We start from the raw sequence: 24,753 nt of genomic DNA on the forward strand, positions 1-24,753 counted from the left end.
GGAGCAGGGTTAGGCAGTGGTTTCCCTTTTGCTCACAGAACCACTTTTTCTGTGGTATCTCAGTTACCCTGAGCCCAATGTCCTATGTGAGATGGAACGGAAAATGCACAGCTTATGAGCCTTTCTGGTCAGAGTAATTAATACCTGTGCTCTTTTAGCTCCAGTTCTCCTTTTCATGCATCTTGTTTGCTTAATCCAGGCTCCTTTTTTGACCTCTTGTTGATCCAAGTATCTGTCTGGGTGCTTTGTTGGGCTAGACTGTGAGATGGAGCCCCTTAGAGGCTCTTTCACTTCAGTTCAGCTAGATGCTCATTGCATGGTGCCCATGCCTGAGGGACTTTTCAGGATGAAGTGCTGAATAACTGTTCATCTTCACCCTTCGGGTCAGAAAAGACACCAGCTGGAATGTACATTTGCCATGTGCTCTTTGCCTTCAGAAAGTTCCAGTACTGTCTGGAGCTTTCATTTTTCTTTCTTAACCGCACTGTGGGTAATGGATGTGCTGGTGCCCTGCTGCCCTTCTGGACACAGCAAACAACAGTGTTCCAATGAAGCCATAAAGCAGCCTCCATTTCTGATCCACAGGAAAGTCTAAACTCTTGTTCTCTGTGATTTGGATCTAACTTTTACTTTCCCAAACTGTGGTTAAGTCTGACACCCATCTGTAAACATAAGTTTTATGGTTTTGCATGCAGAATCTGCCATGCTGCATTATGACCTATTTCTGGACATTTCTGTAGCATAATGCAAAATTCCTTGTGTTTTCATAGGCTTGCAAAGAACAAATTGTAGTATTGTTCTGCTCAGAAATGTAATATTGTTCTGTTCAGAATTAAAATCACCCAGGCAATACTGAAAGCAAAAACAACCATGGATCATCAACTGATGTCGATCACCTGAGAGGTAGAGATGCACTGCAGCACAGAGGCCAGGCTCTGAGAGCATAGCTGTCCATGAACATTGAGCCCAAGGGGAAGGAAGCTCTGGTTTCTGGTAAATGCTGTATTGTTCCCATCGCCGTGGGAACATAACAACTGGCTGTGTAAATACACGTGTTTTATAGCATTCAAAAGTGATGGATATGATTACATCCTTCCCTAGCATTATTGTTGATCTTTAACTACCATGTGCCCAGGCAACTGCAGGTGCTTTGTTCCTTTGTTTCAATGTGATCTATTTGAATGTCCCTCTTGGGCAAGACCTGGGTGGCCCCATGGGACAGAATAGCTCTCCTGCAGCCTTGGCAGGAGGCAAGAAAATGTGATAATGTGCATAAATTTATATAGCTGCTCTTTGGAATGGAGCATGCTGCAGAGAGAGCTGTCATTTTAGCATTGAGACAATCACACTGAAACTGTGTTTGGTATTTGCAACTCACTCTATAGTTGACAGAACATTTGCATTAGTGAAAGCTAGTTACTGAAATAAAATGTGGAATGATTCAGTCACTGCAAGGCTTGTCTTGCTAAGAGTCACCCCTTCATGGATGTACCACTGAAGAAATACTAAGGTGTCAAGTGAGAGGTGTTTGTCTGACATCTGCCTGGTGAATGCTAACAGAAAGAAACTTGGTCTTTCTGGGAAAGGGTGGGGGAAGAACCCCAAGGCACTTTGTTTGCCAATAGATTGCAACGCCAAGAGAAGGTATGTTAGGTACAGTTCCAGGTTCCCCATTGCATCTTTGGTATTGGCTTTTTCTCCTGCAATACACAGAATAGCTTTGGAATTCCACCAAATTCTGTGCTCTCTAATAGATAAATGTATCTACCTTTTTTCTTTTTTTTTTTTCTTTTTTTTTTTTTTCCCCTGTAATGGAAGGTTGAATAGAGCATAAAATAATTTGGGAAAGTTCGATGCAATCTACATCCATGAGCAAAAAATATGAGATTTTCCATTAAAAAAGGGTAAGGACAGAAACTGAGATCTCAGTCCTACTGGAGTCTTGCACATGGTTGTTTATTGAGGGTGGTCATGTAACAAGGGTCACTATGAAGCCAAAGACTTGTGGTAGATTAGATTAAGTGCAGCTGAGATGCTTCACAGGGTTGCTCTAATAACTTCTGTAATATGATAGCTAACTCACACTGCAGGAGCACAGGTGTTATGGGACAGACACCCATAGTCAGATGTTTACATAAGCTGAGTACCCACAATTAAGCCAGATTTTTTAAAGAGCCTTGATCTTACCAAGATAACAAAATCCATGGTCCTGACACATGCAAAGTGTTATATGTGAGAATGCATATTGAAGAGGTTTTGAGATAGGGAAATTATTTTAGCAGACCGGCTTAAAATCTGATTCCTAAGAAATAGAAATCAAACTGGGAGTTTTGTAAGACAGCTTACTGAATGGGACTGTCAGGTGCCCAGTGCTCACTGGCTAAAACATATGAGAAGTGCACATCTCTCTTGAGCACCTTTCAGAGTGCCAGCCGAAGACTGCAGCCAGATTTCAGCTCTAATCAAGTCATTTCCACTGTGTGCTGGGAGCACTGGAACCAGTGTATGGATGAAACAACACTGAAAATCAATAAACTTCTGAAATAGTCATTAAGAGTCTAGACAGGTTGCCACTTACCTTTCATTGGCAGATAGATGCTTTTATAGCTGGTTCACTGACTGATAGATACTGGATGGAGTTCACCATGTTGTCATTATTCAAGTCACACGAATAGAAGTCCCTGTCTTTCTATTGCTTCTCTAAGAGATGGATGCCAGATGAAGGAATGAGTTATGAACACCTTAAAAAGGTGAAGATTTGATTGCAGAGTAAATGTCCCTAAGCACATTCAGAAGGGAAATACAGACAGTGCATTTCTCCTACCCACCTGGTGTCATCGTGGTGTTTGTTGCATGATGTTCTCCCTGGGCCCACACAGTAAGAAGGTCAACATAATTGCTTTGCTATGAGGAAGAAATATAGAAATAATGTTTTTATAGATAAGTTAAGGAGGGTGTGCTGACAATTTTTCATGTATTTTTAGAGAATATTGCCATTGTATCTGGCCTGTTTAACAACTTAAAAGCTTTCCCCAGACAGCTGCCTTCAAGAGATGAGTAAAAAAATGTCTCTGTTAGAAGTGGTGACAGCCCCAGGGGATATCCTCTGAGAGTGGAATGCAGTGTTCTGGGAAACCACCCTGTTCACCACAATAGACACAGGGAGCCAAAAGCATCTCTGAGGACTACAGCTGTTGTGTTTTGGTCACAGTTAAGACCTTCTATAAAAGGGCAATTGTGGATATAGAGAACTGCTCTCACAAAAATCGTAAATGCTGGATGGGATCCCAAGAGATTACCTACTTCACTTTTCTGTTCTTAAAGAGCTCTAGTGATGGAGATGCCGTAATCTTTCTAGGAAGTCTGATTGCTTTATAGTGCTTTACTATCTATATAATGCGCAACTTGAATGCCTTAGGATTCTAAACCCGTGATTTCTTGTCTTTCGTGAGCTTTCACAGAGAACAGATTGTTTCTGCCCTCATTCTAGCAGCCTATGAAAACTGTTATTGTCTTGAAATCATACAACATTTTAGGTTGGAAAGGGCCCCTGAGAGTTATCTAATCCAATGTCCTGCTCATAGCATGGCTAATTTCCAAGTGAGCACAAGACTCACCAGTTGAGTTTTGAGTATTTCCAGGAACAGAGGTACCACTGCGCCTTCAGGCCCCTGCTCCAGTGCTTAACTTATCCTGGTTGAGCCTGGATTGATGTGACCTTTGCATAACAATATGGCATTGTTGATTTATTATTATCTGGTGACCTCCAGCAGTCCTCTTTCTGCAAGACAACTGTATTTCTAATTGAGCAGTCCAGTTCCCTGCCCTGTGTTTTGGTAGTTGATTATCTCTACTTAATTGCTATGTTTTGCATTTAAGCCAATGGAATACCATCCTGTTTTTCTGCTGACCCTAGCAGAAATGTCTTCTGGTTGGCAAGACCTTTTTGAATTACAAACTGCTAACATACTGGCAGCCTTTCCCTGCACAATGCTGTGTATTCTATGATCATACTCTCTTCCACTAAAAATATGGTATCTCTTTTCTTTTGTGGGTGGACACACAAATTAACTTAATACATCTCTCATGGAGCAATGACATAGGATTGCAGAGAAAGAGTCAGGCTGTGTTGGATTTTCCTAATGCTAGTGCTGCATAGATAAAATAGCAAATGGAATTGATTCAAATCCTGCTTAAAGGTAATGCTAGTGTGTTCAGCATGTTTGGGATCAAGCACGAGTCAAGTTAGGAGCAGAGAAAAGTTATCTGGGAGCTTTACAGAATGTTTTAAAATCAGTAATTAAACTGATTTACTTGCAATTTATTTTCTTCTAATCATGGTTTGAAAGCTTTTGGTGGGAGCTCTGTGCACACAATGAGCCTGTTTGGCCTTGAGCACAAGAATCTGGTTTTAGTTAAGCCAAGCTGGCCATGCTCATTCCACCCGGCACATGATGTCATTCCGTGCTGCTTGTCACGGTGTCTGCACACCATCCAGCAATATTTTAACAGTGTGAGTAACGTGTCTTCTGTTGATTATTCTGTCACCAAGGGAAAAGCGTGTCTTGTCTGGTAGGGAACTCGGATTGTTTTAAACAAAGCTCTGTACTTATGCTGGAGGAAAGTCAAGAACTGCGCCTTGTATTAGGAGAAAGAGCTGGGAAGGTGTGTGCTGGCCTTGGGACTTGGGCAGGGCCATGTTGGGACTCAGACCAGCCGCTCAGACTGCAGTTCCTGCGCTGATGAGCTCTCCTCACCCTGCAGAAGGGCCATTTGCACTGCTGCCAGCACGCTCCGTTGGTTCATATCTATGGCACTTGGGGCACCTCCAAATTCTCCTATCAGCCCAGGAAAAAATGTTCTTAAGAGGCTTTATTTTGCACTTAGTGAAATGACCACGTTGGTGTTAGAGATGCAATGTACTGTGTGCCAGCTGAATGGAAGAAATGTCTCCAGGCTGCAGGGAGAAGAGGGAAAGCTTGAAAAAATTGTTCAGCTGTTCAGTGCTGGCGTTTGTTCCGTGTGCAGTGAAGGAGCTGAAATCCGTGCTCCTGCTGGGCCTGTTTACAGCGTGTTACCCACAGGGCAAGTTTTCTGCTACGGTCATCTGTCAGATTGGCGGGGAAGAGTCATTGCTAGTGGCTCTCATTAGAGGCTGCATCATTCTCTTTGCATATTTACTGAGATGAGCTTCAGCCTCAGCTCCCATCTGTGTATTAACAGAAGTGATTCTCTACAGCATCTCAAGTGGGGGAGCCCCAGAGCCTTTTAGAGGTTAATTGATTGTGCCTGTAAGCAGGTGCTCCTCATTTGAAGAAGGGTGAAACTGAGGGTCTGAAGGCTGAAGCTCATTGCTTATTTTCCCATACATGGGCTTCAGAACAGATTTCAACCCAAACTTGCTTCCCCTGCTTTCTGTACAAGACTTGAACTTCTCAATCTTAATCTACTACAAAGGACAGGGGAATGTGTCACGTGCTGCTGCTGCACTCATGCTTTTTTGCACAATCCAGAGTTGACACTTGGAGTCCCCGCTTCCTGAGTTTGGTCCTCATTGGCTTGATAGTTCCCAGCAACAAGGAACAGAAGGACCTTTGCATGGGGTCCACAGAGCGTTCCTGGCCTTCTGCTGCTACTTTTTCTCTGGAGAGTAGCCTCCAGCTCATCAAGGACACTGCAGATCCCAACCCTCTGTGTCTCTTGGCTCCTTATATGGTAACATGAAGAAGTCTTTGCATTTTAGCTCTGATTTCCAGCCCACAACACGAAACTTTAAAACTGCAGGGAAACTAATTCTTATCACCAAGAAACCCTACCTTGGTTCATGTGTGTGCCACCACCTCACCGCTGCCATACTGAAGCACAGGCTGTATCATTGCAGTGAACCAAACCTTTGCAGCAATCAGAATTTTAAGCATTCCTGCTTTTCCTTCTGCCTTAAATCAGTTTCTAGCCAGATTTCTGTTCTCACCTGGTATCCCCCCCTCTTATCCTAAGTCACTGTACAAAAAAGGCAGGGCAATGAATGGAGCTAAGTTTTTCTGATTACCAAATGCTTGAATCTGTCTTTAGAAAGTCCTTGAGTGACTTAGCATGAATTTATGAGAGCCTGGGATATATTTTACTCTGGGTTAGCGCAGAGTGCTTTGACAAGGTGATATATTCTTGTGTTGGAGTCCAGCCTACCCTTCTGCAGGCTTTGTCCTTTACTGGCCACAAGCCCATTGCTGGGTATAGTGCTGTGCACACGTAGGAGCTTGAGACCATGGGGAAAGGAACTAAAGATTTGAGACAAAGGGCAGAAGCAAAGGGTTATGATGGTTAAAGGAACACCAGGTAGTTTCAGGGACTGTGGAAGCCTCTTGTCTTATGCCAGTTGCTAGCATATGAAAAGGTGTGAAAGGTCTTTTCTTTTTTTTGTTGGTTTTCTTTTTTTCCCTAGATTTCAATCTGATGGGTCATGAGAGGTGGTCAGCACTGAGAGTTGCACCCCTGCCACTTATCCCCAGGGCTCATCAGACTGGAGTTTTTAAAAGTAACCGTGGTTTTGTTTTCTCATGGCGCAGGTTCCACCATACTGGCTGAGCGGCTGGGGCCGTCCGCACCGAGCTCACCCACATCAACGCCCAATTCCCCCACCGTCCTCTGCAGTGGTGTTTCTGACCCCATACTGTCTACGTGTGGCTCTGGCCCACTCTGCAGCTCCATCAGTGGTAAGTGTGGTGAGATACCTCCGTTCTCTCCTCTGTCTCCCTTCACAGTCTTGTAGTTGTCTCTTGGAATGGATTTAAAAACACAGTAACCAACGGAGGCTCTTGTCAGCTCCCTTGGGGAGGAAGGGTGAGCCTCTGCAGTCTATTTTAAGTCTGACTTACGTGGAAGCTGCTGAGATGCCTAGACAGCAATATTTCTCTTACCCTTTTCATCACGAAAGGTCCCAGAGGACACAGCAAAGTTTCTGTTCTGTGCATTGGTCCTGTGACACACAGTGGAGCACTCTGTGGCAGTGGTGTTGCACACTGACTTAGGCTGGAGCTACAAATATGCTTAACTCCCCCCTTCCTTCTCCGCACACCTACAGTACCCAAAAAAGGCAGTAACAATATTTCTAATATTCCAGTGAGATTTAGATAAATGAAGTACAAATGATAGGATGTTCTGTTAAATTTCTAGAATGCCAGGGATCTACATGATCCCAAAGCTATGTAATTTACCAAGTCTTGTCTCTGTTGTCCTAACCAAGATATTTTTTTCTCTGATGGTACCATTTGAATCTTTGAGGGGCAAATAGAAATTCTCTCATTATCTTGCCACTTCATCTGGCTTGGCGGGGAGTCTTCACCACATTTATGTTGCAAGCACGATTACTGCAACCCTTGTGGCTCTTGCAGCAATGTGCCTGCTATGAGCTAAATGCTGCCCATGCCAGCACCACCCCACCCCTGCCCTGGAAGACCCACATGGAGGGGTTTGTCTCCAGGCACTGTAGACCCATATCCCTAGATCAGCCTTAGAGATGAGGCACTACTTGTCTTGGGAGCTGCTGCCACCTGACCTCCTCTTTTTCAAAGCAGATGGTTTGCTCCACCCCTTCTCATTTTTTCCTCCTTCGTTAATGTTTAGACAGAGGTTTGAAAATGTGAAAATGCTCTTTGTCCAAAATGCTTGGGAACAGCTGTCTCTTGGTTTGTTCTTTGTGGGTGGCAGATCTTAACAGATGCTACCTCATTGCTGCACCGAGTCTTGGCATGTGAACCAGGGCTCAGTGACCAGCAGATTGCAGGAAGGAGCCCTGATCCTGGAAGACAGCTGAACCGTGATATGCTGCTAGGGCACAGTTCCACCCTCTGCTGCTGGCTGCGGGGCAATTACTCTGGATGTCAAGAAGCCTTTTAAGCAGTGTAAGTGACCGTGTTCTTTGTCTTTCAGGCACAGCTCCCAACTCTCCTGTCAGCTTGCCTGAGTCACCCATCTCCCCATCCGTCTCAGGGCCCTGGGGAGATGAATGTACCATCTGCTATGAGAACATGGTAGACACAGTCATTTACTCCTGTGGACACATGTGTCTCTGCTATTCATGTGGTCTGAAGCTCAAGAAGATGGCTAACGCTTGCTGTCCCATTTGCAGACGGGCCATCAAAGATATCATCAAAACATACCGCAGCACTTAGAGCAACAGCAACTGCTGTGATGGGACTAGGGAGGTGGAAGGGTGGCTGTGAAATATCGCAGATCTTGGTCTCTATTCATCACCCGGAGATTTGAAAACCATCACCCACCACCACTCCTGATCCTCCACTTCCATGGACAAGAGATGAGACCAGCCCCAGGAGAGCTCTTTAGCTCTCCTGAGGCTGAACTCCAGTGCATCAGGGAAATCACCATGGACTGCTTCCCCCCTATGGATTTTAAACTTTCTCCCAAAAACAAACAAACAAACAAAAAAAACTAGCTGGAGCAAGTATCCCTTTTCTACATCACGCACAGAGGAGGGGAATCTACAGTGTTTAGTATGGACAGCAAGAGATAAAAGGTTCAGTGCTGCACATCTCCTTCTGGAGCCACCCTGTGTGCAAAGAACACCTTGGCGGAAGGGGAGAAACAAGCAGTGTGTTTCGATTTAGAACTGGCCCCTTAAAAAGTGTGGTGTGAGGCAAGCATGGACCCAGCAGGGGAGCACATCTGCAGTGGAAATGCAGGAGCATTGGGGACTTTTAAAGAAAACCCTCTCTGTGTCCACCGTGGCAGCACCTTCAGGGGACCAGCACCATGGCTGTTGTGCTGCTTCCTTGCAGTTCCTCATTCGTGATGGGTTTGGCAGCAAACACTGGACTCTCTCCTGCCCAGCAGCGTCCAGCCACCTCCTGGCACCATCCTGTTGCATGACAAGCATCTCTCGCACTCCACCACCACCGATTTGCTGTGGCTTGTCCTGAATGGTCTTCATGCAACACAAAGAATCCAGCAGCCTCCATGGCCTGCAGGAGGGGAAGATGCACCTCCCTCGCCTTTCCTCCCCTTGTCATCCAGACAGCAATTCTGAAGAAGAATAGAAAAATGAAGGAAAAAAACCACCCAAAAATACAAAAAAAACCAAACCAAAACAAAAATACACATACAAAAAAAAAAAAAAACCCAACCCCACTGGGGAAGAATGTATAAACCCACGTCTGCGGGTCTCATTTACTGGTAACTTTATCACTGTGCTTTAAGAGAAGAACAGCCAGGTGGTACTTTTAGCCCTTTACAGCCAGCCCGCCGGCAGGACATGGCTGTCCTTATGTGTTAGAGGGGGGAAGAAGAAAATAATTATAGCTTGAGGGGTTTGGTTTATTTAAATAACCTCCTTGCCCTCACTGGGAACTACACTGTCCCTATAGTGGGTGCCATGATGACCGTGGTACTGTCACAGCTGCTGGCCTGGCCGAGAGCTGCAGGGTCTTGGGCCATGCTCAGCTACAGCAGGTGCTCCCCAGCTGTCCTGGCCCCATCCTGGTGCCTCTGGGAGGAAGAAGCAGCACTGGGCCCTGAGGGGTGATCAGGGGCTGTGGTGTGGTCGCAGCCTTCACCCTGCCTTGTTGCTACCAGGCCAGGGAATGCCATGGAGCTGCACTCATCCTGCTGAGCCTTTTGCTATCGTGGCCACCACAAGTGTGGTGGGCGAAGGTTCTGGAAACTTGGCCTCACCCTGACCCTTCAAGGAAATCAAAGGAGATGCTAAGAGCTGGAGAATGCTTTGTAAAGCCTTTCTCTAAAGGCACCGCCATCTCTACAGCCTCCTGCAGGGGCCTGCAGCCACCCCCAGCGTGCCTGGTGGGCACTCCGTAACTTGAACACTGATCTTCTAGTTACAGGGATTTACGCCATTTCTTTGCACACCTCTCACATCCACCCCTAACCCAGGGGCCCTGCTTGGACAGGGGTGGGAGGAAGCGGTTACGGCCTCCATGCCAGGAGCATGGCCAATGTGTGGGCACAGAGCCAGCCTCCAGGACCAGCGGAGGTGGGGAATCTGTGTCAGTGCTTAAACACACCCCAAAATTTCAGAAAGAAAGAACCCAAGAGGTAGGAATGTGTCTGTGAATCAGTGGATGTGGGGAAATGTGCAATAAGCAGCCTCCCAGGCCTTCACCAAGCCAGTGGGACCGGTTCCCTCCCGCACAGGGCAAGCCAATGGGTACATTTTATTTTTCAAGAAACTATCTATGGGTACCAGTGCAGTGGTGTGAATTCCCTTTTCACCTTTTGAATTCAGAGTGTTTTAATATATTAACTGTGTTTGTTTTAATGTGGACCAAAGTCTAGAAGTTAGCAGAAACTGAAAGCTCCCCCAGCATCCGAGCTCAAAATTTGGGGTTCAGCCCTGCTCCCAGCATCAGCTGGCTCCGGTTGTGAGCAGAGAGGAGAGCAAGGCTCTCTGCAGGGAGAAAAAAACAGCAAAAGCAGTAACAGCAACAATCCTAACCTTTTGTTTTGTTTGAATTGTGTAGGCTCCCACGTACCTCTGTGTTCTTGTGTCATTTGCGTTTCATTGCTTTACTTTAAAATGTTTTGTGTTCTGTTTGAAGAGAAGAATAACTCATTGTGAAAAATTGGATAACTGTGATTGTGAATAAAGCTGATTTAGGTATCCTGCAGCACCGTGACCAGCTGAGTATTTGCCATCTCCACAAGTGTGGCAAAACACGATGGGCAGGGCAGAAGCAAGAGGTTGAGGTAAGCAATGGTGGCATGAAAGCTGCTTCTTTGGAGTGAGCCAGGGGAGAGCAGTCATGCTGAAGGATGAGATGGTGTATAGATCTGGATGATGATGATGATGAACGGGCCCTAAGGCACAAAATTAAAAGTGAGGACTAAGGGCATTCCTGCAGCTCAAACCCATGCTCCCGAGCATCTTCCCTGGTGCACCAAACCAAGTCTGAGTGTGCCTGTGCTGTAACTCCAAGCATTGTGCCCAGCTCCTGCTTTCCCAGGAACAGGAGGACCTCTAGTGGGTCTCAGGAGCCCTTTTCGTTCACGGTGCAGCCGCGGGACATCCCCTTAAGGTGGAAGCTGCACAACAGACCGCCGCTAGAAAATAGGGACACTGGCTTTGCCGGACAGCCCCTGGCGGATGCACTGAGCCCAAGCACTGCTACATCCTAGGACAAATGAGCTAAACCCAAACCCTCCCCTTTCTCGGTGTTAGCGAGAGGAACGAAGGCAGGTAGGTACTCTGTCGGTCTTGGCGCATGGCCCGCGCTGAGGAGGAATGAGGAAGGGGGGAGGGATGCTCCAATTTGGTCCAGGAGTGCAGAGCCGGTCCTCCATCGCCACCTGGTGCTCTGCCCTGGCACGGCACAGCACCGCACACATTTTTCAAACGCACACGCGTGGGTGCAGGGTATCTTGGTGGAGTGTGGAGAAAAAAGAGGAGCAAAGAGAACAATTAACAGTGGGTTATAACACACATGGGAGTACACTAGTAATATGTTGATCGTATGCTAGAGAAAAACCCTTTCAATCCTAAGGTTCACTCTACATGCATAGGAAGAAAAGACACAGTTCCGTGGCACACTCCTTGCTCAGGTTTATGCCTAGAAGTGCCCGGGACTGTGTGCAGCCTCATACCTAATTTCTTATAGCCTTCAGAGAGCTGGGATGGCTGAGCAGGAGCCCTTGGCAACCACTTACCTATGTGCTGACATGGGTGCGGTGAGCAAACACTGTGGCTCTGCTGAGAGCTGCTCCATCTCCAGTGACATCATTTCATAGAATCTTGGAACTGTTTGAGTTGGAAGGGACACATGAAGGCCATCTGGTCCTACTCTTCTGCAGTGAACAGGGACACCTACAGCTCCATCAGGTGCTCAGAGCCCTGTCCACCCTGACCTTGGGTGTCTTCGAGGACAGGCTATCCCCTCCCTCTCTGGGCAACCTGCGCCACTGCCCCACCGCTCTTACTGTAAAAAAGCTCTTCAGTTTCCCTCCACACCTGCTTCATGTAGCAGGAAACTTCTGCTTGTTATCTGGGACCTCAGCCTTCAAAGCCTGCAAGGTGTCAGCAGAGCTTGACAACCGTGCAGTACTCAGACCTTACAATGCCATGGTCAAGTTCTGTAGCATACGTGAAGGGGTTTGTAGGAACTCATCCAAGCATGTTCAGCCACCCTTTTTGTGATAAAAGGGCCACCCATGCAAAAAAAAAAAAAAGCTTCTCATTTTGGATCTGATGCCACATCACTCTCCAAAAAGAATATACTGAAATGTGTGTTAAGCCTTAAGGTCTTGCTCAACACAGACAGAGGGTCTTTGTGTTTGAGGACAGAGGTGAGCAGCCCATAAAGCTTTACAAAATACAGCTAAAGCAGCAATTCAGAGCTATAAGACAAAAAGAGCTCCTTTATCCATTTAAGCCTGAGCTTAAATTTGCAATTTCACACACATCCAAGTCATAAGTTTCTCTGGGAAACTTAAATTTAGTGGTTCGACAAAGAGAGTGGAATAATACAGTATCGAAAAGTTGAAAATAAAATAAACCAACCGGATCACAATTAAAAACGTCAAAAATTTATTTTTCCTTAGGGCATAAGAGACAATGTAAACAAAATACAAAATTAAAAAAAAAAAATCACAAGTCAATTCTTACAGTCTGCAAACATTTGAAGATAGAGTACCCTTTCCCACTTCCCCCAAAACACTGCAAGCCTGCTCAAATGTTAACAAGCAACCATTCTGGACCCTGAAGGTCCAGTGAGTTTTGCCAAGTCCCAAGCTGGGAATAAATCTCTCATGTAAGAAGGACACTGCATCTGTTTTATCAAACATTTAAAAAAAAAGTCCAAAAAAATATAAATATTACAGATGAAAATCAGATTTAGCACCACCTTTGGTCCAAGCAATCAATGAACTGGGAGATGACAGATACAGTCTGTTTAGCAAATCCCTTCTGCCTGAGTCTTTGAAGATGTTAGAGGTTCACATTGCAAGAACTTGTAATAAAGCTGAGAGAACAGCCCCCAAACTCTATCCCTCATAACCTCCACCAGTCCTGAGCATGCAGGAAGGTGAGCAGTCCTGATTGCCCATTAGTAGATGCTGATCACCTCCAAGCTCTGATAAGCGCCTAAAGAGGGATGCTGGGATCTACTCACAGGCACAGCAATCTTGAGTTCTTGCTTTGTCTTCACATGCACAACTGCCTGAAACATTTTTCTCATTCTCTATTGAGCGGACCCATGCAGAGTTCTCAGTTCGACATGCAAAGACATTAAAATCCCATGCCAAAACATTTCGTTTTACTACATTGCCTCAGCATGTGGGGAAAAAAACACCCAAACTTCCATTGCTTTACACTGCATTGCAGTTCTTTGAGCAAGCTCTTGGCCACAGCACATGGTTGTGGGGTAGCAATAGAAAAGAGGGCAGCTCTGAACCATTTCTGGACTGGGCACTAAAATAAATTCTGCAAGTCTGGATTATGGGGAAGGTAACACTTTGCTCAACTGTTGTCCCTCCACTGACAAGTCTAGAGCAATGGCAACACTGTGCTATGATCTCACTTTTGACAAGATGTACATCTGACCAGAGATGTGCTTCTCCTGTCCCAGTCACAGGATCAGGCCCACAGTACCGTATGTATCAGCTAAAGACTCACATGTCCCCAAAGATCTGTGCTAAACCTTGGGGGACATTTTACAGGATTGCTTGGCTAAAATGAGAACTACATTCTTGTGTTAGTCTCTAAAGAAGTTACTCGTCTTTTCTACCTACAAATCTGACCTGCATTGAATCTACGAAGATTACGTGCAGACTCAGAGACTGGTCACAAAGAGGTCTTCTGTTTTGTGCCAGTTCAGACGGGCATTTTGTATGATAACTCATGCCATCAATGACAAGAGATACTGCTGCATGAAAAATGTCATTTTCTGGCTTTCAGTTTTCACTGGGATGACTGGAAGGCCAATATTTTCTATCATACACCAGATTTGCAGTTCAGGAAAGCATCTCAAAGAGCCAAATACATTTGGGCCCTATCAGGAGCTGTTCACTGTACAAAATCATGTTGGTCATCAGCTCAAGTTCATTAAACAAAAACTGGGCACTCCATGAGGCTGCAGTACTTATTTCTGCTTATAGCTTCCCATCTGCTGTAGGTACATTAATGGTTGATGCCATGAATGTCAAAATACCTGTCAGCTCTGAAAGAATCAATATTTGGACAAAAAGCTCAAACATCTGCAGTACGACCAATATTCACTGCCTTCAAAAGAGCTGGACCACGGGCCACAAGTAAATATGGTCCCAAGCTGTTAAAACAAAAAGGGCTTCCTCCGACCCATTTTCTTTACCTCTTGGCTTAACTCACATCCTAGAACAAACGGAACAGACTCCCGCCTTGTAAACTCTCTTCATATGAAAACAAAACAGTTCTCAGTTATTCCTTTTCCATGTACACCACGACAGAAACCACAACAACTTCAGGACATTTTCCCAAGCAGAACAGACAAAATGGTTCCTGTGTTAAAAACAGCAACAAAAATAACAACCAAAAAAGCATCACCAACTTGACCACACACACACTAAAACCAACCACACATTTCTCTGTCTCTGGTCACCAACATGCTCTCCCAAGACACCATCAAGTACATTCCCACCACCTATCCACTAGAAAATGGAGTGCTACACCAACACAAAAATGACAACAGTGTCTAATATTAAGAAGATCAGCAACTCAGGAAACCCACTGCAAACCTTGTTTGGACCAGATTTAGATTGATTTTGTCATCAAGCGCAAGTTTGGGACAGTAAAAACCATAAGGCTTTCCAGACCGGACGTGCTCTCCTAGGAGAGGGGAGCACAACCACTCAACACATTCCACCTTCATTCAGCAACAGGCTTAGGCTCCATTAACTATCTACTGTTTCCAGAAATCATTTAAGCTAATTAACAGTTTTAGAAGCAGCCACAGATATATGTGCCCAACAGAGATATCTGCATCTGAGCTTTGACCGAAGCAGCAGTCAAGCTGCAGGCAAGACTTCTGATATGAACGTGTGATACCAACTCCTAACTGAGACATCCCATTAGTTTGATTCTCCCCAAACCTGGGAGCAAAGTAACTAATATCTCTGCCTGCAATTAAACCTGCAGTACAGCAACAGCACTGATGCAGCATGATGTGAGCCAGACAACAGAAATGCACTTACTCTGTGCACTGACCCCATAACAGTCAGCTTGTAGTACAGAAAAGCCATGGTAATGCTCCATGCACTCTGCTTCTGCAATACTCCAGGTCTGAACCCACCACGAGTAATGAGCAAGCCGCTTCAGCAAGGGGCAAAAAAAATTCTCCCACAGATTAGAAACAATTATAACATCTCCCCAGTATGAAAATCTAAGACAGGCAATAGTTAACATTGGCTATTTACTGAAATCTCTCATATTTTTAAAGGTTTTTTTTTTTTTTTAATTCCCTTCTTATTTGCTCCAGTTTGTTAATGGTTACAGGCTAAGTTCCAGTGACTGCAGTATTTTCTGCTATCCTGCTTCTATAGGACAGACAAGCCCAACCTGGATGCTCAGGGGATCCAGACCCAGAACCCAATTTGATGCCCCCAAGAATGACGATGGGGTTTTGGCAATGCCATGCGATTCTCCCTCCCCTCTGCTTCTTCCCTGCACCAAACAGGGACCGAGAAAGAAAAGTACAAAGTGCCTCCAGTACAGCAATCACATGGCATATATTTGTCTTGCTTTGGGGGATCACTGGCTTCAGGATACAGACTTCCATCGTCACAGAGTGTAAAACTCAACTTTTCTCAGTAATGAAAAATCCTAACACAGAGCAGTGATGTATGAAAACCATTTATACAGAGAAAGCACCTGCAGTGTCAGATCAAATAATTTACGGCCTTATTAGAAACACTTTTTCCCCTTGTATTTTATCTTTTCCCACCCCCCCACCAATATAGTTGCCTTTCATTTCTTTCCAAATCATTAATACAGTTCCCATTAGTTTGATTCAGTAACAAACAGGAGTCTCAACTCAGGACAGCGGTGGTTTATGCTGACAAAAACAGGTCTGTAAAAATGCCAGTGTGAAGCTTTAAACCAAATTTATTTATTAAAGAAAACAAACAAACAAAAAAAAACCCAAACACAAAACAAAACAAAATTGCACTCTTCAACTAGAATCAACACTACCTCGATGCAAGAACAAACGAAGAACATTGGTGATGGGACCAGCCCAGCCATGACATTATAAAATGGGAGAAGCTACTTTGTTCTGCCTGTGCCATCGGGTCTGCACTCAGCTTTCACCCCAGGGATCACTACAAAGCCCCGGCTGTGGTGTAAGGACACTCCACACAGCTGACACCCCAAGAAAGATACCCAAGGGGAAGTTCTGGGGAACTCTGGGTGCTCCAACTGGCTCTAAGATGAGGAGGGAAAGCAGCAACAGCAATCTACATTGCAACCCCAAGTCTGGGAGAGAACTCTGGATGCGGCCCTACATACAGTACTTCATCTGAAGCTACAGACAAACAACAGAGGTGGCCACTGAGCAGCACAGAGAGACAGAAAAAGAAATAGAAGCACCGGGCACAGCTAGCAGAGGCCATTGAAGAGTTCAAGCATGCAAACACATTCCCTATGCATTGCCACATTGGTGGTTCCTGCTTCTATCAAACAATTAAAAGCAAATGGAAGAAAAATAAACATTTGCTCTTGAACCATTGTATTGGTGCTGTTGGCAGCTACTGAACACTGAATTTACACACAACACTTTGCTACATGGATAAATAACATCTGACGTTGCCAGAGAAGGAGCTGCTAGTATTGGAAAGACACCGGCAAGACAGCAGCAAAGCTCCAGTGGGTCTTACAAAGCCGCACAACCTGCATGCAGCAGATGGTACATGGCAGCCCCAGGCTCAGCACTCCCATGCTCCTAACTTTAGGAGAATGGGCTGTGGTGAGCGCTCATGAGGGTTTCTGCCATTGTAACCCTACTGATGCTCCTGGACTTCTGGCTGGCTTGGACAAGAGCAAGTGAAAAAATTAGGTTGGCTCCCCAAAACAAGATTAATGTGTAAAGTGTTAGTATCAATGACAGGATTTTGAAAAACATCTATTTCAGTACTGCTGCAGAACTCAGTTCTTATTTGAATGCAAAGGTCTCTGGTAACAGCCAGGCCTTTTCACAAACTCAAGGGCAGCATGACAAGAATTAAGCAGAAGGTTGAGGTACAGCTGCCCTCCAGGGACATCAAGTAGAGCTTCAGGAGAAACACTCCCCAGAGCTCAAAGAACCCAATGCTTGTCTTTCACATTACTTTTGGATCTCATTAAAACAGTCCAGTTTTTCAAAGAGAGGTTTTGCTGCTACCTGGATGGTGACATTACTCTGGACAGGTGGAAATTCTCCATCCTTTCAAATTGGATTTTTTTTAATTTTTTTTTTTTTTTTTTTTTTTTTGAAGAGCAGAGTTTCTGCTCAGCTTTACTTTGGAACTGAATGATCATCCTTTGCAAGCCAGGAACTAGGATTTCAAAAATCAAATTAGCTGTGAAATTCTGCAGGTGAGAAGTAACCTGGATAAAAATGGGGACTTTCTTCTTTATTATTAACCTAAGAAAAAAAAAAAAAAAAAGAAATGAGGACATATAGAAATACATTTCCACAGCTCTAGAATAAATACAAATAACAGTACAGTATCAAAACTTGGGACAGCACCAGCAGAAGTATTTTCTTTTCTTAAGTTATTGATTCTGAAGCAAAAGAGGAAAACCACCGGCAGAGACAAACGAGAAGGCAGTATCATGCAAGGATGACATACAGAGTACTTAAAGCATAGCTCAGAAGTCCTGTATTAATAAGGACATTAATGCACACCCTATACACAAACCTGGCAACATGCTGCATAATCCTTACACTTTTAGTACCAGGTGATGCTCTCTATGACAAGCAGCCATTCCAAGACTAACAGCCCCAGCTATCCATCCCTACCGACCCAAGGGTCCCGTTTTCATCCACCTGCCCCTCCCCTGCATCTCCTGTTCCCATAAGAGTGCATGAATAGAGAATTGCAAACATTTCACACTGCACGTTCCACTCCAAGTCCTGGATGAGGGGCCTGTTTATTCGATGAATATTGCACTTATCCACTCACTGGATTTGATATTTTTTTTTTTTCCTCAAGAATGCAGAGTATTTGGGAAAAAAAATAGAAAAAAATAGTAGGATACAACACAGGAAAATATGAGTTATTAACAAGCTAGCTATGAAGATCTAAAATTAAATAGTACTAGTTCTATTCTGTTAATACTAGGAATATGAAAATAATGAATGCTTTACCAAATTCCCTTGTTTTTCATATAAGATAAAAGCAGTAACTTTCTTTTTAACTGAGGAAAGCAATGAATATATATTACAATAAAATACGATTCATTAAGATCTGAAAGTGATGGAAACAGTCATATAATGCCTTCGTCAAACTTTATAGCATTGCAATGGAAAGAGCCTTTGGAGTGCATCCATAAGGGCCACATCCTTGTTTTAGCTGTACTAGTGCATGTGAAAATCCATTTTCAAACCATGAGCCAATTTCAATCTGTAAAATTACTGAGCATGTGCTGTTTTTGTACAGTGATTCAATAACCTGGCACATGCCCATTGCATCCTTTATCTTGGAAAGTTTGGCTTGCAAAGGACTGGTACATATGGCCGCACCTACCCACTGCAAGACATGAGAGAAGAATTAGCAGGAACTGCCTTCCACGGAGAAGGGCAGCCAACAAACCCATATTACTGCTATTACAAGAAAGTGGGATGAACTGGGAGACAGAGGAAAACAGCAATTAAATCTTTCAGGCATTATATAAACCTCAATAACGAACTCAGAAGTGCTCATTATTATTAAAGTTGCAGTATACAGCAAGATGCAATTTTCACATTCTCAAATTTTGTTCTATGGTGTTGGGCTTGGGGTTCTCTGTTGGTTCCAATTCAAGGCTTTTGGGACAGCGAGGGCAGTGGTGACAGCAGCCACCTCTCCCCCAGATGAGGGCTCCCTTCTGCTGCAATTGGCATCGCTGGGGCCCCACTTCCTCTTCTGTCTGGTTCAAGAACAGAAAGAGGGAGATTTAAACAGTACTACTGATTTCTGCATTGAGTGCCCACTGAGGTGTATATTATGTTTAAATATTGCTCTTGATCCAGTGTCAGTTCTGACAAATTTAGTAAATAAAGCTTAAGGCGACATGAACATTTCAGAGAAGAGCTAAAACGCTTCCAGCACTGCACTGTCCTTTGAGTCCCCCCTTCCAGGTTTGCCCTGCAGTCAGCTTCTCTGATGGACTTCAGGGCCTTTCCCTTTGTTTCACAGCTAACAAAGAAAATGGCTTGCAATTTTGGGGAGCTAGCTGCTTGCCAATGGAAAAAAAATTAAAAATTGACCTGGTATCTTTCAGTTGCAAGAATAAAAAAATAACAAAAATAAATCACCTGTGATAACAGCAAGAGGAGAGGACAAAGAAAAGAAAATAACAGTATTTTTGGGGGCTGCTGGGGTATGGTATTTGCTTTAGAAGTGCCCTTCAGAGGTACAAGCATCAAATAAAAGGAAGCCCAAACCAGAGCCTTCCCACTGGGTGTGAAGCCTAGTGTGTCAGGCAGCAGCCCTCACTCATTGCTGACAACAAGCAGCTAATTTGCACTCATCCCTTCTGCGAGTGCAGGCTGAGAAAGAAGGGCAGGGGTAGCCACAACAGCACTGGCTTTGCAGCCTCATCTATAGGCTCTGGCTTTCCTCAGCCCTCACAGAGCTTTCAAGATGCGATAAAGGAGCAATCGGGCCAGTGTGTGCACTGGGCTGATGCTTGAGAAAAGCCTGGTGATATTACAGGCACCACCCATCTGTGCCATTCAGCATCATGCAAGACATGTGGCACCAAGCATCACAAACAGCCACAAAAAGCAGCTTTTCCTTCTCAAATCCTACAAGGACTCCTGCAGCTCAGAGATACTCCGGGCTCAACTTTGGCTGGATGCAAGTGTGACTATTTGTTGGAGCCTGGGCTTTCCTATCTGAGCTGTATGCTGCTCTCCTCTCCCTGGGCGGGGGGCTCACATCACTCTGCACCATACTTGAAGAATTCAGTGGCTCAATGCAGAAGATCTGGGAGCTGTGCTTCTACTTCCCCCCAAAGAGACGACTTGGTGGGAATGTCTCTAAACAACTTTAGAATATTTTAAATAATAAGTTAATTCTTAATAAATATGTGCTTCAAGAAAATGATAATTATATACTGCACCTTTAAATAATGCACTTAGTTCTCTGCATTGGCTTCCATTTTGGTTTCTTTTATTGTTAAAGTGCATTAATTCAAAATAATGAACCACTTCCGCATCATTATTGTTAAAATAAATCATAACATTAATACAAGTCACTAAGTCACTACTATTAGTACTGCAATCTAGCAGATAACTCTATGTATTGCTCTATTTAATACTGTCCAGCAGAAGAATATAATACTTCTATTATAATCTCACAACAGCTCCAACAGCCTTTTACAGCTGCGACCATATTAGTACAACTAAAGATGGGGAGAAGTATGAGACTGGGCCACAATGCCTCAGATACACATCCAGTAAGATGAAGCCAACTGGATAAATACATATATATTATATAGTAAGATGTAAGGTACAAAGAGGGCCCTGCACACTGATACAAGCTGTTGTGCAGATACACCTCCTTCTCCTGCCACCACAACTGAAAGGGATCCCAAACACCCACCCCTCCCTGCCTGGATTCTGAGAGCCGCTCAAAACACAGCACTGCTTGTAGCCTGTTGTGGCACTTCGATGTTGTTTCAGCCACCTAAAGGATATCAGACAGGTTAGCTGTAGGCAACTCTCTCAATATTACCATAGCAATTAAAAGCCCCACCTCCCCCCCCCCCCAGAAAAAAGAATAAAGACAAGAACAACGTATAAATTGTATAATTTTTTTTTGGCAGAGAAACATCCCCCATAACACAATACTGTTGTGCTATTTTACTCAGACCCTTGATCCCAGCTATTTTAAAGTCTTTGTAACCTTTACCTTCCAAGCCAAATCGTATGAAGCTCTGGTGGAAAAAAAGGGCATGTATCATCTTGTGTAAACCAGTAGTGAAATAGTATGCCTCTTCCCTCTTAAAACAGACACACAAGACTACCTATTATTTAAAAGAATTAGATTTAGAGTGATTAACAGAACCATTTTAAAAATAAAAAAAAACAAACAAGCAAGGCTTTCTCAAGTACAGTAGGGATTTGGCCAATGATGTTTACAGTACAAGAGTTGGCTACCTCAAGAATAACTTCATATTCCAAAGCCTTCTGATGTGGATGCCTCTTCTATTTCACACAACGCCATCTTCACCAGGTGCCACATTTCAAAGCATGAGTTAAAAAAAAAAACAAATAGAAATGGAACTAGAAGAGGCAGCTTCCCGGTTAATGTGTTTTAGACTTAATTACTTTGATATTAAATCCCTGAGCCTGAAAAGCCCAGGCACACTTTCCAGTACAAATGTACTTCTTGGATTCAAGTGGGAACAGAAACACATATTTGGCTCCTATTTCAGTTTTAAGTCTCTTCTGGTAAACCAAGACAAAAAAAAAAAAAAAAAAAAAAAAAAAACCGAAAAAGTTAACCCAGAATGCACAGAAAAGAAACAAAACATGGAAAAACAATTCCCCAAAAATATACAAATTAAGGATGTGCAGACCGAGTTTGATGGCTTTTTTCCCCCCTCATTGTAAACACTGATGTTGCAGAAGGTTACAGCTATTTCTAACTAATACCTCTGTGGGCCCTGCTAGCAGACAGTATGCTTGGATTTGGACCAGACTGCTAAAAAAGCAGAAGCAACACATTTGACAGCCACGTGTTCAGTGTCTTAAGGGACTTTTGTACACTTTGATAATATGACAAGTTTTGAGAAACCCAGTTCTGTAAAGAGACTCAACCAGGATCTCCTGGCAGAAGTCAGGCACAGAACTAAATAGGGAGCCTACAAAGTAATAAACGTGCTTAAGCATAGGGTTTGTAGGTTTGTTTTTACAAGCACCAGTAGGCATTGCTGCCCTAAAACACCTGAAATCAACTCAAAGGAGAAGACAGAAAGAAAGGAAACAAGGAGCCCCCCAACCAACACCACCTGATCGCCATTTCGGGTAAATTAGCAAAAAGAACAAAACACAGATGAAGTCAGAGACCAAATCTCTCCACGATGAAAAGGCTCCAACTCTGGACTAAACAACTGTTGAGAAGAAAAAAAAGAAAAAAAAAAAGAAAAAAAAAAAAAGCTTCTCCAAAGGATTCGAGTCCCTTTGTGTTTCAGAAAATTCCATTTGCTTCTCACTGCAAGTTGTAGAAATGCATCCGAAACTCTTGGGTATTCCACATACGGACAAGATTGAGGAGAAAAGGGAGCCAAGATTGTACAAGAGTTTGGCACAGAACTCCCCAAGTTGAGATGCATGTGTATTTCTCTCATGAAAGGCACACACTTGGTTTCCTATCAATAACGGGAAAGATGGGATGTCATACCCTGTTACACATATAAGATTATTAACAACTTCACAAAAAGGCAGTTGACTGCTGCATCTTCATAGTTGCTTACAACATGTTAACCCCACAAACCTCTCCAGAACATGGCAGATTCGTCCTCAGCATAGACTCCTTCGTCCCTTTGTACAAACTGGGGCACATGGGAAAGGTCTTTTTGTATAGCAGTTATTTTTTTCCACATGTACACAGCAGGAACAGTATAAATTAGGAAGGTTAAAGATATTGCAATACTAGTTCTTTTTCTCCAAATAATTTGAGGGCACCCAGCCCTTGAATGGCTTCACACCATTCATGATCTGGCAGTACCACCAGCCATTTGGGTTCCTTTCAAGGACCTCCATACAGACACCTTCTTGAAACCCTGCAGTCTCCTCATCCCCTTCATAGTCTGCAATCGAAACATAGATGTCCTTGAGATTGTTATGGATGAACTGCGATTTTTCAATGGGCTTTGGCCTGACAGTAGACACGGGGATCCCATTCCTCTGGGTGGGAAGGTTGGAGGTGGTCTCTGAACCCTCAGAGCCCGACCTCTCAGGCTGCTTTCCCTTTGCATCACCTGGCTGCGACCGTGCATTACTGAAGGAGGAATTCCGACGCACATTTCTAAGATGGTCTGTGGCTGTTAAAGACTCATTTCTGCGCAAGGAGCACGACAAGTTGTTATCCTTAGGTGGTGGGGAGACAAACACCGACTGAGGCCGGACAGCAAGCTGCCTCACACCATTCCGCATTTTTACAGGTCCTGATGTTTTTGAAAATCCACCTGGAGGTTTGCTTGGGATGGGTGGTGTGGCACGTTTGCTCTGGTTGATGGTGTTCAAAGCCTGAACCCTCTTCTCTATCTTCTCTAAGCTGTTTGATTTATTTTCATTTTTCCTGTTCCTGGCAAATGAGGCGTCGGTCTCTGCTGACATGGTTTCTTGCTGGTTATCAGGGAGAGCCAAGTAATGGGAAGGAGCCCAGCCTTCCATATCTCCATATTTCAGGTACCACCACCCACTGGCTTGCTTTTCAAGCACTTCCACTTCTACACCTGCTGGGAAGCAAATTTCAGAATCCTGTACCTTCTGGTATGAGTCAGTGGTCACATAGAAACACCTGGAATCATTTTCCTGCTCAGTTTTGGTTGGATGGCTAGAACAGAAAATGCCACGGGAAGGAACTGTGATGAGGTCAGCTGAGCCCCTCCTAACATGATCATCGTGGTTTTCAGAAGCTGTGTGTGGTGGGTTTTCAGACTCTTCACTTCTAGAACCTTTAAGTCCACCTCTGAGTTGCCCAGTCGGCCTCAGCTGACGCCTTAAAGTGCTGATATCCATCTTTTCTTGACTCTGAGAATCTGCCTTGTTCAGGAATGGTTTGGGCCTAACAATTGGTTTTGCTCTAATCGAAGGACTCTGCCCAGGCTCTTTCTTCATACCTGTTCTTGGCATGCTACGTAAGCCAACATCTGAAGCTGATCTTGGTTTTGTCTCCTCACTCCTAGAATAGTGACATTTTCCAACCTCGGGCTGGATGTCTTTTTCCATCTTGGGTTTCATGAATGATGATTTAGGAGAGAGAGAACACGGAGAGTTCCTTCGAATCAAAGAAAGAGAAGAGCTTTTCTGAGAATCAGAGTCTCCACTAGATTCCTTATTGGACAAAGCATCTTCCACATAACGTCTGAAACCCTCGTTCTCATAAATGGTCTCTTCTTCATTAGCAACATCCTCTGAAGACTCTCCTACTTTGAACTTTGCTTTCTGAAGTGATGACACAGGAGAGGGCTTGAGGGGCTGAAATAGCCGTTTTTCAGGAGTGCCCTCTTCACGATGACTTTCATTTACTTCACACTCTGAATCAAAGCCAAAGGCAGGCACATCATACTCAGGTTCTTCATATTTCACCTTGTGGGGAGAGTCCTGGGTATTCTCTGAAGAAACCATTCCAGTTGTTCCTTCTTCAGAGTCTTTAGGTTTACTGGGTGGTGCTGGGGGAGGAACTTTTGGGCGGGTTAAAGTACTTGTTCTTCTATTTAAATTTGGCTTCTTCCTCTTGTCAATATAAGATGCTGGAGCCCATCCTTCCTTCTCTCCAATCTGCACATACCACCAGCCACCAGAATTCTTTTCTATAACCTATGAGACGATAAGGAACACATTA

At 44.2% G+C, this 24,753-nt stretch overlaps 2 protein-coding genes across 21 annotated transcripts in view; one reads left to right on the forward strand and one right to left on the reverse strand.

Annotated features, from left to right (window-relative positions):
* The window catches only part of NEURL1 (neuralized E3 ubiquitin protein ligase 1), a 145,204-nt gene extending 123,524 nt beyond the window's left edge, over positions 1-21,680 (forward strand). For all 11 annotated transcript variants that reach the window (XM_010714658.3, XM_085229179.1, XM_085229183.1 and 8 more), the window contains 2 exons: positions 6,567-6,713; positions 7,930-21,680. In XM_010714658.3, the coding sequence (XP_010712960.1) occupies positions 6,567-6,713; positions 7,930-8,171 (389 nt within the window). In that variant the 3' untranslated portion in view covers positions 8,172-21,680. The remainder of the gene's footprint in view (positions 1-6,566; positions 6,714-7,929) is intronic.
* SH3PXD2A (SH3 and PX domains 2A) overlaps positions 12,528-24,753 on the reverse strand; it is a 232,111-nt gene continuing 219,885 nt past the window's right edge. For all 10 annotated transcript variants that reach the window (XM_010714667.4, XM_010714665.4, XM_031554493.2 and 7 more), the window contains one exon: positions 12,528-24,728. In XM_010714667.4, the coding sequence (XP_010712969.1) occupies positions 22,836-24,728 (1,893 nt within the window). In that variant the 3' untranslated portion in view covers positions 12,528-22,835. The remainder of the gene's footprint in view (positions 24,729-24,753) is intronic.

This window comes from Meleagris gallopavo, chromosome 8, assembly GCF_905368555.1.
Source record: "Meleagris gallopavo chromosome 8, MGAL_WU_HG_1.1, whole genome shotgun sequence".
In the NCBI taxonomy this organism is placed as follows: domain Eukaryota; kingdom Metazoa; phylum Chordata; class Aves; order Galliformes; family Phasianidae; genus Meleagris; species Meleagris gallopavo.